The sequence below is a fragment of the Mytilus trossulus genome, chromosome 4 (genome assembly GCF_036588685.1).
Source record: "Mytilus trossulus isolate FHL-02 chromosome 4, PNRI_Mtr1.1.1.hap1, whole genome shotgun sequence".
Classification (NCBI taxonomy): Eukaryota; Metazoa; Mollusca; class Bivalvia; order Mytilida; family Mytilidae; genus Mytilus; species Mytilus trossulus.
Window position 1 is genome coordinate 21581534 of NC_086376.1, and position 13873 is coordinate 21595406.

The 13873-nt window shown below is 31.5% G+C and overlaps 1 protein-coding gene and 1 long non-coding RNA gene across 2 annotated transcripts; both read left to right on the forward strand.

Annotated features, from left to right (window-relative positions):
• The first annotated feature begins 1832 nt into the window (after nucleotides 1–1832).
• Nucleotides 1833–8405, forward strand: LOC134716492 (kielin/chordin-like protein). The gene is made up of 4 exons (XM_063579497.1): nucleotides 1833–1968; nucleotides 3653–3701; nucleotides 4664–4864; nucleotides 8221–8405. Exons 2-4 carry the CDS (start codon nucleotides 3671–3673, stop codon nucleotides 8403–8405), a joined length of 417 nt encoding a protein of 138 aa, XP_063435567.1. The 5' UTR covers nucleotides 1833–1968; nucleotides 3653–3670.
• A 1557-nt stretch (nucleotides 8406–9962) lies between these two features.
• LOC134713805 (uncharacterized) lies at nucleotides 9963–11475 on the forward strand. The gene is made up of 2 exons (XR_010106390.1): nucleotides 9963–10048; nucleotides 11224–11475. It is a non-coding gene; the product is annotated as an uncharacterized LOC134713805 (long non-coding RNA).
• The last annotated feature ends 2398 nt before the right edge of the window (nucleotides 11476–13873 follow it).

Here is a 13873-nt window from a genome sequence, read left to right on the forward strand (position 1 = left end):
AGCTAGAATGGTTAGTTTCTGGCAACGTATGGTAAAAGAGAAAAATTTTCATATACACTGTATTCTATATTGTATCAGCTTAGTAAAAGGGGTATCTACCACTCTAAATGGTTGTTAGAAATTAAAAATACTTTATATGAATGGGGATTTAATTTGATGTGGGATAATCAAATAATTGCTAAATCTGATAATATTAGTAAGAATGTCAAGAAATGTTTAAGTAATAAATTTATGTTGAACTGGAGTAATAATGTTATGAATTCTGCAAAATGTCTTAATTACAGAGTATACAAGTCTGATTTTTGTTTTGAGAAATGATTTAACTGTGTTACCATCTGATCTAAGAATGTATTTATGTAAATTCCGTTGCCTTAGTAATAAATTGCCCATTGAAACGGGGAGATTTTTTTAATATTGATAGATCTGAAAGACATTGTAATCTTTGTAATGCTAATGAACTTGGTGATGAGTTCCATTACTTATTCAAATGTACCTTTTTCAACAATGTTAGAGCTAAATTTTTACCTTTAGATATATGTAAAAACCCAAATGTTTTAAAATTTAAAGAATTGATGAATACATCAGATTTATTCACACTTACTGGAATAGCAAAATTTTGTAAAAGTGTTATTAAAACCGTTTAATACATGTGCTTAATATGTTACTATATTTTGTACTTCCTGTCAAATATCTGTATTAATTATATATACTATTATTGCACCTTTGTTAACCATTTTCTAATGTAAATATGTAAATATGTTCATACTTTTATAGTTTGTTGAAAAATGTTGTACTAACATACCCCATGTGGGGGCTTTAGTGAAATAAAATGTCTTATGTCTTATGTCTTATTTCTTAACATTATAATTAGCTTTTACATTATAAGCAGCAAACACACATTTCACACTTATATTCTAAGCCCAAAAAACACATGTTTATGTACTTAGCTATACTTTTACATACATCAGTGTCTTAATTACTTCAAAACATAACAACCACATAAACTGAGAATTAATATTTGTGGAATTAGCAATATATATTCAAACTGAGACACTATCAAAATCTTGAAATTTTATACACTTCAAGCGAACATCACAGACGCTGGTACAATTTCAAAAGTTCCAAATACGGCGCAAAGACTACAAAGATATGCCAAAATAAAAATAATTATTTACGATGTGAACTGACACAACACTAATTTCCAAAGGTGGTGGCAGTTGAGATGTTAAAATTACTGCATGGATAGCAGTCCTCAAATAAAAAAAATAAAAAATGCCCGAAATGATCCAAGTTGGTATAATATTTTAAATTTGACAACGGTAGGGCAAATGCAACAGACGTGGCTACGTACTTTTACATCCATCCAAATGAATGGAGCCCTTTTATATATTATAGTACATGATATATCTAATATTAATTGTCTTCAGAAGATAAGAATAAAAGAAAATTATAATTAAAATCATAATTTTGGGAAATTTCTATATGATATCATTTTTTAACCATCTTTTTCTAAACTAAGACTCAAAATGTACGTTATCTTTAGCCAGTACTTCAATCATTTCGCAGATTCATGTGGTGTTTGGTTGAGAAATGGTTTTCCAACACCACATGATTATCGATAAAAAGGTGTTAAAATCAAGGTGTCTTTTCAAAATGAACAATCTCCGCCGTATTCACAGTTTTGTTTACTCAAAAATAATACGAACTATACGGATGACATAGTGACACTAGGTACATATTGTTTATCATAATTTTAATATGTCAGAAATCTTTTTTGTTAAATGTCGGGCATAGAAGCTGTTGACAAATTAACATATGTATGGCCCTTAAGTTAGACCTTAGGTCACTTTCTGAGGTCACTTTCTGGACTTAATACATATATAAAAAAGCACCCTGAAGATAAACATATAGTATAAAAGTAGATTTTATTTCAAATATTACGCATTAAAAAGCATAGAGTTTGAGACCGTAAGTATTCATACAATTTATATGGGGGTAACCTAATGTTTGGGTTTTTTTTAGTAAGGGATCAGCAAATATGATTTTGCTGTATAAATTATTCAAGTGTATGTGCAATATCTAAAAGGTTTAAACATTATTTTTCATCGGAGCACAATGCAGTCATGACGTTTTTGTTTCCCCAATTACTTGATTCAACTGTCTATATTATATAAAACAAATTTTTGTTTTTTTTGCTCTTATGTGAATATTAAAAAAAAGATGTGGTATGATTGTTAATTAGACAACTCTCCACAAGAGACCAAAATGACACAGAAATTAACAATTATAGGTCACCGTACGGCCTGATATTCATTTGCCGTGGCTCTTATAGATGCCGTCATTGTGTTATTGTTCTTTGGTTTACATTTTGTCTTTCATTTTTGCTAATGTGCTTCGTTTATATGCTTGTTTGTGTTTCTTTGGAACATACGACGTGGCTATGAACTTACACGTGTATATCCCGTCATTGCGTTATTGTGCTATGGTATATTTTGTATTCTTGTCTTTCATTCTGACTTACGTGCTTTTACTATATTCCTTTTGTGCTTCTTTGTTAAATATATCTTTTTTTAATAGTGATTAGGATCATAACACATGTAACACAATGTTGACTGCCGTGCCCCTATTTTTGACATTATATCTATTACGTCTGTTTGATTTGTTCATACATCGTTGTCGATGTAATTGAATTTTATGCGGCTGTCATACAAGTGAAAGGTTTATCTAGCTTTAATACCAGATTGATTCAATCTGGTGAATCCACAATTTTCTGCGTAAGAAAATGCCTGTACCATGTGAGGAATATGATGGTTGTTATTCATGCGTTTGATGTGTTTATGCTTTTGATTTTCCCATTTGATAATGAACTTTCCATTTTAAGTTTTCCTCGGAATTTAGTACTTTTTAGATTTTACTTTTTATGATATGATATTTTTATCTGATCTTTTTTGCGATAATAACTTGTTTTTAGATCTGTAAATTTTCGGACACAATTTTTGTGTTTTTCGCTGGCCGGGATTCGAAATCATGCTACTGAGATATCGTGGCACCATACCCAGCGCGCTAGATCACTCGACCACCTGAGCTCGACAAAATCGAGCTTTCGGTGGCCGGTTGTTCCTTTTCCTAGTCAGTTGTTATTTAGCGTCGTATCACAGATAACACATGAAGATGGAATATATGGTGTTAATACCATGATCTATATTTTTTAATCAAATACACTAAATTGTAGTAGTTCGTCTGGTATGCTTCTTCTCTTTTCTTGTGTAGTTCAACATCTTTATATAAACAGAAATATGAATTATGTATGAAAGAAGCAAATGTAAAGAAAAAAAACCACATCAATTCTTCATTATTACTATCATTGATATGGTCATAATCATAAATAAACTGTTTACATAACTTTGAATTTTTGAAATACAAAGGCTTTTCTACCTCAAGATTAGATTACCTTAGCTATATTTGACAAAACTTTTAGGAATGTTTTATCCTCAATACTCTTCAACTTCGTATTGATTTGGCCTTTTTAACTTAAAAGATCAGAGCGTGACTGATGAGTCTTTTGAAGATGAAACACGCGTCTGGCGTAAATACAAAATTTCAATCTTGGTATCTATACTGAGTTTATTCAAAGTAAATGTTTATTTTTTAGATCTAGAACACAACAGAAATGAATTTCACATTAGTTTTCTTGTTGCTGGGTAAGTTCATTATATACACTATTTCGTAAGGGACGCAGGTTAAATTTATAAGAAAGACCATCTTCCTCATCGTTAAAGATTGTTTCACGATACGAGGGGTATTTATGATCTTCACATCACCTGATATGTCAGAATAGGTAGCAGAAGAAACTAAGCAAAATGACAAAGATATATTGAATTAAGAAAAGATACCAGCAGTTACTGACATGCCAGTTCCAGACTTCTATCTAATAATTGAAAGAGTATGTCTGCATCATATGAAAATCAAGCACAATACCTCCTGTTAGGGGTTTAGTATCGTACCATGATAAAATATATGAGAACAGAACCCGTATGTTGCCAAAATCTGGTTTTAGAATAAATGTGTTCAATTCCGATGCAAAGACCATATGAGTCTCTCACTATAAGTTCTACAAATGCCATTTTCATTGACCTGATAACTGTATCCCGTCTGAATAAGTATGTTTGAAATGTCCAATGTTAATTTCCTGTTAATTGTGTGGTTCAAGATCCATGATTTTTTTATATTTTTGTCAACAGGTCAATATAAATGTGAAATATTGTATTGAAAACTTGTATTAAAGTCTTGATTAGTATTCTAATATAGGATTTTAGGTAGAATTTTCCTTATATTTTTACGTAACATGATGACTAATGTCATGTACAAAAATATCATCTATTCTACTGCAATCGTAAATGAAATTATAAAAAAAATTAATGCTGACATACCTTTGTTTAGTTTTCAATCTGCAATTCCATCAAATCTACTGAAAAAATCTAGATATTATTTCTAGGTGACCAGAAAATAAAGTTGGATAAAAGTTGTGTAAAAAGAACATTACTTCTAGTACAATACATTTGAGTTGACTTTTGTCAAAGCTTATATTTATCATTCGCTATCTAGAAAGTTGAATTTTAAATGATTCAAATTAGTTTACCAAATATAAGTTTATATTCCACAGGATTATCCTCGATTTTCGGTGAAAAATGTGTCGTTTACAAAGACTATGGGTCTATACCGAGTCTTCCAAAAGGTGCTTTTTATGAAAGATATTGTCGTAGTGTTGGCGGATCTGAAAAACAGTATTGTGTTGAATGGGATTGCCCCAAAACAGACTGTTCGTATCCAATTGTTCCAGAGACGGGTTGTCCTTATTGTAGAGGTAAGTTCAAAGTGGAACAGAAATATAAGACATGAGATATGCTGTATTAATTAAAAATCAATTTTATTATACCAAATACGGTCTTAAGTTGAACTTGAAAATAACAGATAGAACTACACAGTTGAAAGTTTTTACAATTTTGATATTTCCATAACTGAGTGTGATTACTTTCATGCTTCGTTACAGAATTGTGTTTAAAGCAAGATTTTGTTTGGATCCTAGGTAATAACAGATTATGTAACTGTTATAAAACTATGGTTAAATCTCTCTCATGGTTTAGAGTGGTTTGCTTGTTAGTAAAATCTCTTTTACTGTAAAATAGAAAGTAAAATAACAAAACAAAAAAGAACTCCGCGGGAAATTCTAAACGGCAAGTTCCTGATCAAATGGAAAAATCCAAAGCTCAAACACATCAAACGAATGGATAACAACTGTCATATTCCTGACTTTGTACAGGCATTTTCTTATGAGGAAAATGGTGGATTAAACCTGACAGTCGCATAAATTAATAGGCATGCTTATAAAAGTCCCATATGCTTATACAAGTTTTACACTTTTGTTTTGCAAATTTTGAGCATATATGATGAAAGTTATTCCAAAAATACGTTTTGCACATTACAATCAGTATCCTTATTTTTATATATATTGATAAAAAATGAAGGACCAATCTTGAATTTATTCCTCTACGGGCGCATTACGTTTGCGCGCATTTAGGGATTAAAATGTTTTACGTTTGCGCGCAGCTTTTGGTTACATTTGCGCGCATTTATCTTTCAGGTAATCTCAGGTAAAAAAGGGAATAAGATAAAATATAAATAAAATCAAAATATAAATGACTAATTTTCATATTAGATATGACCATGATGACTAAAAATTATTTACTTTGAACATATATTTTCATTATATATTGTTTATATTGAATTCTAAGACAAAATATAAAGTGTTCATGATAAATTTCGTTATAACTTAGAGCATACATGTAACTTCATTGCAAATTTGTCAGGGCGAACAAGTACCCCAACAGTAATCTCTTTTAAATTCGTAAAATATTTAAGTTAGTTTTGTCAAGGCACGAACAGCTGAAGGTTTCTTTTTTATAGCAAGGGGGGTTGGATGAGGGTGTGTGTGGTTTTATTTATTGGGGGATCATTAGTATATGATGAATATAAAACTCTTCGTATTGATAGAATATAATGCAACCGACTTATCCTGCTTGAATCCCACTTCCGGCTTCTCGTAAGTGAGTAGGTGACTAAGACTAACGGAAAGGGCACTTTTCCTTATAATTGAATACATTTATCAATGAATAAGTATTATTACCTGAGCTTACCTGAGTTTACCTGTCAAATAAATGCGCGCAATTGTAATCAAAAGCGGCGCACAAACGTAATGAGTTTTGCGCGCAAACGTAATGAGTTTTGCGCGCAAATGTAATGGTAATGCGCGCAAACGTAATGCACCGTCCTCTACAATGTGCCACCTTTACTTTTATAAAAGATTAAGGGTATAGCCGCTGTTTAATAAATCTTATAAAAGAGGGACGAAAGATACCAAAGGGACAGTCAAACTCATAAATCTAAAACAAACTGACAACGCCATGTCTAAAAATGAAAAAGACAAACAGAAAAACAATAGTACACATGACACAACATAGAAAACTGAAGAATAAACTACACGAACCCCACCAAAAACTAGGGGTGATCTCAGGTGCTCCGGAAGGGTAAGATGCAGTGACACTATCTCCTTAATTTATTCACCACAAAGCAACTATAGAAAAATATTTGAAAACTAAAACTGTATTTCAAACAATTTGGATAGCGTGTTTCAAAAAATATTTTTTATTGAAGATTTTACTTGCAAAAAAATAATATTCTTAACAAAATCTAATGGTATTGATTCGGTTGGCATTCGTTATATAAGATTTTATAAATATGCTATTTAAATAATTTTTTTTACAATAAATCTAATGTTTTTTGTTGTTGTTTTTTTTAAAATTCTATTCGAAACATCTGCTGGTGGTATACTTGTCACGGGGGACATCATTTGATCGGTAGTCCGTGCTTCGGTACGGATACCATTTATTACATTCTTGAAAAAATCTATCCATATTAGAAAAGAAATTATTTAGAAACCAATATTTCAACTCCTTCAAGAATACTTTACCTTAGAAGAATTTAGGTATTTTTTTAGGATCTATTGATCATACAACCCTAACGTTTTTACATATTTATTCATCATTGGATTGCATTTGTTTATGTTTGAGCGTTACAGATGAAGGTAAATCCAGAAACACGAAGGTATTCATGTGATACTTTCATTTACTAGCACTGGGTCGATGTCTCTGCTGGTGGACTATAAGTCCCAGAAGGTATCATCATATCAGAAGTCAGCGCTTCGGTGCGGACATGATTTTTAACAATACTCCTAATTGATAAAATAAAAATTATGAAGAAACTAAAGTATCAACTTCCCAAAGCCAAAATAGTCCTCAGATGAATTTGGCTATTCTTGTTTGTCCCCTTTTGGTCATATACCTCCTAATGTTTCTACGTATCTATACATCACTGGCTTTCAAGTGTTAGAGTGTTACTGTTAAAGATAAATCAAGAAAAGCGTCTCTGAAGCACGAAATTTATCAAGTGTTATTTTTTTCTAAGACTTGAAATACATTTATTGAAAATCACCTGAATATGATTTACCTTGTATAAGCCAGGGAAGTATACACAAGGGGCCCTATAATCCAACGTCCAGGGATAAACGGTGGACTCTATTATGAAAAAAATCGATTTTATATTTTTTCCATACATAAGTTATACATTCATATTAATTACACAGATTGAGTTTGCGTATAAAATATTCATAATATTTTACAGTAAATAAAATACATCAAAAGTCCCCAAAACACACTACAATCTAAACAATAATTTTCCTTTTCTTATAATTGACATTTAATATTTTGTACTTTTAACACCTGGTTTACATTGTTATGTGTCGGTCAGTGATTTTATAGGTCACATGCTCGACCTTGTGTTACTTTCATTTACTAGCAAAGTATCAATTTTCTTGCAAATGTACTGTCAGATCCTAGGATATCATCATCTCAGTAGTCAGTGTTTCGGTATTCTTTATCTTATATCCCATGATGATAAATTAAGAAATTATATATAAAAAAACAAAAAAAACAAGCCCCAACCAGTGTTATCCCTGGCTTAAAAATGTTTAGGTATAAGCGGTCCGGATGAAAATAAATCAAGAAAAGAGCTTCAGAAGCAATAACCTTATAAATTTAAGAGTTACTTTCATTAGACTGACTAGGCAAGTGTGTTTAAGATACATAAATAATTATTTTGTTTCAGGTACATGCATTAGTCAAGGTAAAGTCCAAAGAGAAGGCAACTCATTTCGCTGCGCGGATGGGTGTAATACATGTACATGTCACACGTCAACAATTGCTATGTGCTATAATAGATATCCACCAAAAGAATGCAGAGGCTATAACGAAGGAAAACGTGACACCTTGAGAAAAATACTTGGAGAATAAATATTTCATTTCATTAGTCCTTTTTATCATTTATACTGGTTTCGTTTCATTTTTAAAGTGTAACAGCTGTGTTTTCAGTTACGACTTACGTCCTTGAGGCATGAACACTTGGGCTTGTTTTTTTGTCTTATATTCAGACTTAAAGTGGAATTTGAGTTCTTGGCATATACAGTGTATTAATGAGTGAGTTTTCTAGCCCAACAATCGTACGATATAGTTTTGATCCCGTATTTATAGTTTGATGAAAATCTCCATATAGGCCATTTTTGCCTGATTAAATCAAATATGTAATAAACAATATCCCTTCATGTGCTACTTTTTGAGTCAAATGAGGTCGAAATTTTGTATATTTGCTATAAAAAATTTGGATTTGTGGCCGTGTTTTCCCTTTCGAAAGAAAGCCATAACTTTTTAGTTTTAGACATTTTTTAAAGTTATATCGTATTTTTTCTTATTGTAATGCATTTGAATCGGAATAACAGTACTGTAGTTGAAGAGTTGCCACCGTCAATTTTGATTTGACGGTCGCAAATCTCCGTTTTACTGTCTCCGCTACGCGTCGCCAGTAAAACTGCATTTGCGACCGTCAAATCTACAATTGACGGTGGCAACTCTTTAACTACAGTACTGTTATTCCTTAATTCTACGCTAGTACTATCCTAAACTTACGTCACAAATACGGAAAACCTCTTTTTCGATAAAAGGGTTGCGTTATTTTTTATTTGTAATATACCCATTTATTATTCTGTATACTACATTTTGTTGTTCTTGTTAAACACCATGTGCTTGCCCTGCATTACATGTAACAGTATTCGTCCATACCAATTTTAAGCAAATTAAATCGTCTTGCAGGCCTCCAGATTTTTTTGAAAATTTAGTGTTCACCCCAAGAACTGGTTTAGCCACAACAAAACAATTTCAAGTTTATTTACAAATTACACAGTGTGTATATGTAAAGTATGTTTAAGGTTCATGTGGTCCCCTGGAAAAGTTTTAAGGCATAGCATGCCCTAGATAATTAGAATTCAAATGCATTGTATGATTTAGAAAATTTATTAATTAACTGGATTTAATGTCCATGTCAATTAAAAATGCTCACTTTAACTTTTACCAGAGGGGAAGTTCTCAAACCTGTTTCCCAACTTAGTTTATTTTGGCACCTTCTGGAGGAATAAAAAAAGTGCACAGCAAAATCCCGGTAAGTTTTTATTTTTCTAAAACATAAAACATACTTAAAATTCATTTATCTAGGGCATGCTATGCCTGAATTTTTTTACAGATGCGCAGGTTTGTCTGTACTCAGAGAAAATTTTGAGGAGAAAATACGGCCATTTTAGCCATAGGGTCCACATGAACCTTAAATGAACATATGTTCTCATAGTTTATGACTTTATTCATTATAGGTTGAAAAATACAGGCAAAGTTTAGATGTTTATGAAGTGTCCTATATTTTGACTTTAGTGGAACCTTAAAACAAGTTTATCAATATAGTTATTGGTTAAATCAAATATAAATATGGACAAAATCAAGTGCACCTTTTTGTGTGCGCTCGAGATATGTGACTCGGCACGAGGTGTTTTTCAATTTACAGGTTGCTAAGAACTTTTTGTAAACAAGAACGCTAGCACATCATAGAAAAGCAAGTGAGTAATCCATTTTTAAAATTTTATAACAAAAATCTTAGAATTGAAGGCTGTGGATTTTCTATAACAATCTTTGTTTATTTGCCACAAATTCCTCTTTTTCTATTAAAGGCAATGAAACAGTAAATAACAATGTTTTGCATCAAGTTTCCCCTTGGATAACATACCTGACAACTGTCACTTTTTGCGGGGGATTTCCGGGGTTCCCAAATTGAAATATTTGGAAGAGCAATTTTGTCCACAATTTTAAACAAAACAGTTAATTTACAAAGACTGTAGGCTTATAAAATTATGACGAAGCCAAAAAAAAGCAACATTAAAATGTATTTGAAGGCCCCCGAGAAGGTTTTTTAGGACTATGACAGCCATCTTGCACGCAAACCCCCCATGGGCATTTTCAAAAGTTGGCAGCTATGGGATAATGCAAAAAATAGCCTATCTCTATTATTCATTATATTGTTGTTTTGATACCATTGCAGTTTGAAAAGTTCGTACAAAAATGGCTACAGAAGAGGTCATAAACCTTAAAATACCGAACTCCAAAGATAATTAAAAACGAAAAGTCCATTGATGAATATCAAGATCTAAAGCTCAACCACACTAAAAGAAAGGAAAACAACTGCCAAATTTATGACTAGGGACAGGTGTCCTTTTCTCCAGAAAATGGTTGGTTTAACCTAGTTTTAAAGCTAGTGACACTTCTCATTTGTATGACGGTCGTTTAAACCAAGTTTCTAGTGTCTAGTTCAGTAATGAAAAGAAAATGGTGATCTTAAATGATATTTACCTTGTTTTCATCCTTTCGACTTTCAAAATTATCTCATGATCCTACAATTTGATGCATAAACAATTGCAACATAATAGATTCTTATTTCTTGTGTTAAAACACTTGATTTAACCCAGCCACATTATTTATGTATGTGCCTGTCCCAAGTCAGGAGCCTGTTATTCAGTGATTGTCGTTTGTTGCATATTTGATTTTCGTTCATTTTTTTTTTAAATAGATAAAGCCGTTGGTTTTCTCGTTTGAACTATTTATTGCTGATTATGTGGTATGGGCTAGGCTCTGTTGAAGACCGTAGGGTGACCTAAAGTTGTTAATGAATTTTTCCGCAGCGGTCTTTAATTGATACTACATAAGAAAAACACAGTTATGTCTATTTTTTTCGTTTCAGGTACATGTGACAATGGTGGTAGAGTGTTTAGAGAGAACGAACATTTTACATGTGCTGATGGATGTAATCACTGTACTTGCCACACTCATACATGGATAGGGTGCACATTCAATTTACCACCAGAAATATACAGAAAAAACGAAACCCTTTGAGAAATCTTTTGTGCTTTTAACGTTTTTGCTAAAGCTTTTGATACATTTTGGAGAAATGGCATGCTGAAATAAGTACTATTAAACTATATAAACCCTGTGATATCTTTTTTGTGCTTTTATAGATTGCTAAAGCTTTTGTTACAGTTTGGAGAAATGGCCTGCCGCAAAAATTACAAGTAACTGTTAAATTATTTAAACCCTTTGAGAACTTTTTGTGCTTTTATCGATATTGCTAAATCTTTTGGTACAGTTTGGAGAAATAGCCTGCTGCAATCACTACTATTGAATTATATAGACCCTTTGAGATCTTTATGTGCTTTTATCGTTATTGCTAAACCTTTTGGTACTGTTTGGAGAAACGGTCTGCTGCAATAATTACTATTAGATTATATAAACCCTTTGAGAACTTTTTGTGCTTTTATTGTTATTGCTAAAGGTTTAAATACAGTTTAGAGAAATGGCCTGCTGCAATAATTACTATTAAAAGATATGTTACATATTTGTTTGTTTTATAGTGATTAAGAATATAACACAATGTTGACTGCTGCATCTCAATTTAAAAAAAAAAAAAATCCTAACATTTCTGTCTGTTTTGTTCAGACATCGTTGTCAATATAATGGATTGTGCAACTGTCATTCAAGTGAGAGATAAAACCAGGTTTAATCCACCATTTTCTTAATAAAAAATGCCTATACCAAAGCAGGAATATGACAGTTGTTATCCATTTGTTTGATGTGTTTAAGCTTTTGAATTTGCCATGTGATAAGGGACTTTACGTTTCGAAATTTCCTCGGTGTTCGGTATTTTTGTGATTTTACTTTTTTTCCACTTATGGAACGGATATGGGTTAGCCTTCATAATAAAATATCCTTATTACAGGGGAATAACTAAGTATCACAGAATCAGTTTGGATTGGAGAACATTGATATGCAGTTAACCATATAAATTTATATTAAAATCCATTCTGGTTTGAAATTTTCAATTTGATTATTATTATCTGTTTTTGGATAGTTGGACACATTTGCTGCATTGTTTTTTTAGAGTTACTACAGATAATTACTAAAAATATTATCAATCCTGTTATCATGTGTTCTTTTTTAAATTGTATTTAAATATAGATACTTGGGTTGTTTGTTGCTCATATAAAATATAAATACAATTAGGATGGGAAACGGGGTGGGGGTACTGATCCTATAACAGATTCATTGCAACTTAATCTCATTTAAATGCTTAAATATGGCATTGAGGGCGATTTAGTTAATTTCTTGCATTTTAATCATATATATCTGTGTTCAAGTATAACTAAAAAATGCAGTAAAAATAAAAAGTGAACGAAACGTGTCATCTCGATTACCACATAGTTTCATCATGCAATTTTATTTTCGACTTGATCTCTAAATTCTGTTCAAATTCTAAGAAAAGTATTATTTTTCTTAATAAATAATAGATCATAATAACCACGATGGAGGTTGAGTTTTCTTTTTAACAGCTGAAATTTATTGGGTATGCCATCAACATCAAATTTCCAGTATCAAAACTCAGAAGGAGATATATTTATGTGTGATTAAAAATATACAATTACCTTTCTTTCAATTTAGATTTCTCTTAACTAAAATTCACATTTAATTGATCGGCAGGTGACGTGTATAGAGTTTGCCACTAACACCATCCTGATACCCAATATTTACCCATGAATAACATTTAGGTATAAATTATGTATGCTTCAGGAATAAATTTAAGGCATTCAGAAAACAACTTTAATATGAAGATATGAAAGATAAAATAAATTCATCTAGATAAAATAAAGCAAACAATCTTACAATAAGACTATTTTTATCATCTGATTAGGGACTTTCCGATTGAATTTTCCTCGGAGTTCAGTGTTTTTGTGATTTTACATTTTGAGTGCTGATATCGTAATTGGTCAGTGTTATTCGGATTTGCAGAAACTGGAAACTGCAATTGGATAAAGATTTTGAATATTTAACTGCATGTTAAACTTGAAGAAGAATACAGTCCAAAGTAATAAACAAAAAAAACATTAAAATGTACTAGTATTCAAATGGTAACTGAATACACCAAATCTATTTTTATTTACAACTAAAATAACATTAGTACTTTTAATTGACGTGTGCAAGAAAATAGTACACCCATTTACATATGTTCAATAAAGCTGTTTTAACAGATCAATACCTTATTCACAGTCAATTATTTCAAATCAAAATCCGAAAATTTAAGCAGGATTTGTTTGGTGATCAGTTGGAGGTTTCATGTTCTCGAGAAAGCAAGCACCTTGTTATATATTTTTGTTCACAATCGCGAGTGTACCTGATTTAAGTAATTGCAGAAACAAGTGCTATGTTAAAAGAAATCAGAATCACACGTGGTTTCGTTTCTTAACCACAGTGTATGAAAAATTCTGTAATATCGGACCTTGGTGTGAATTAAGTAGGATAAATTATTCATAGCTTAATTATTTATAGTATTCAAACATTCC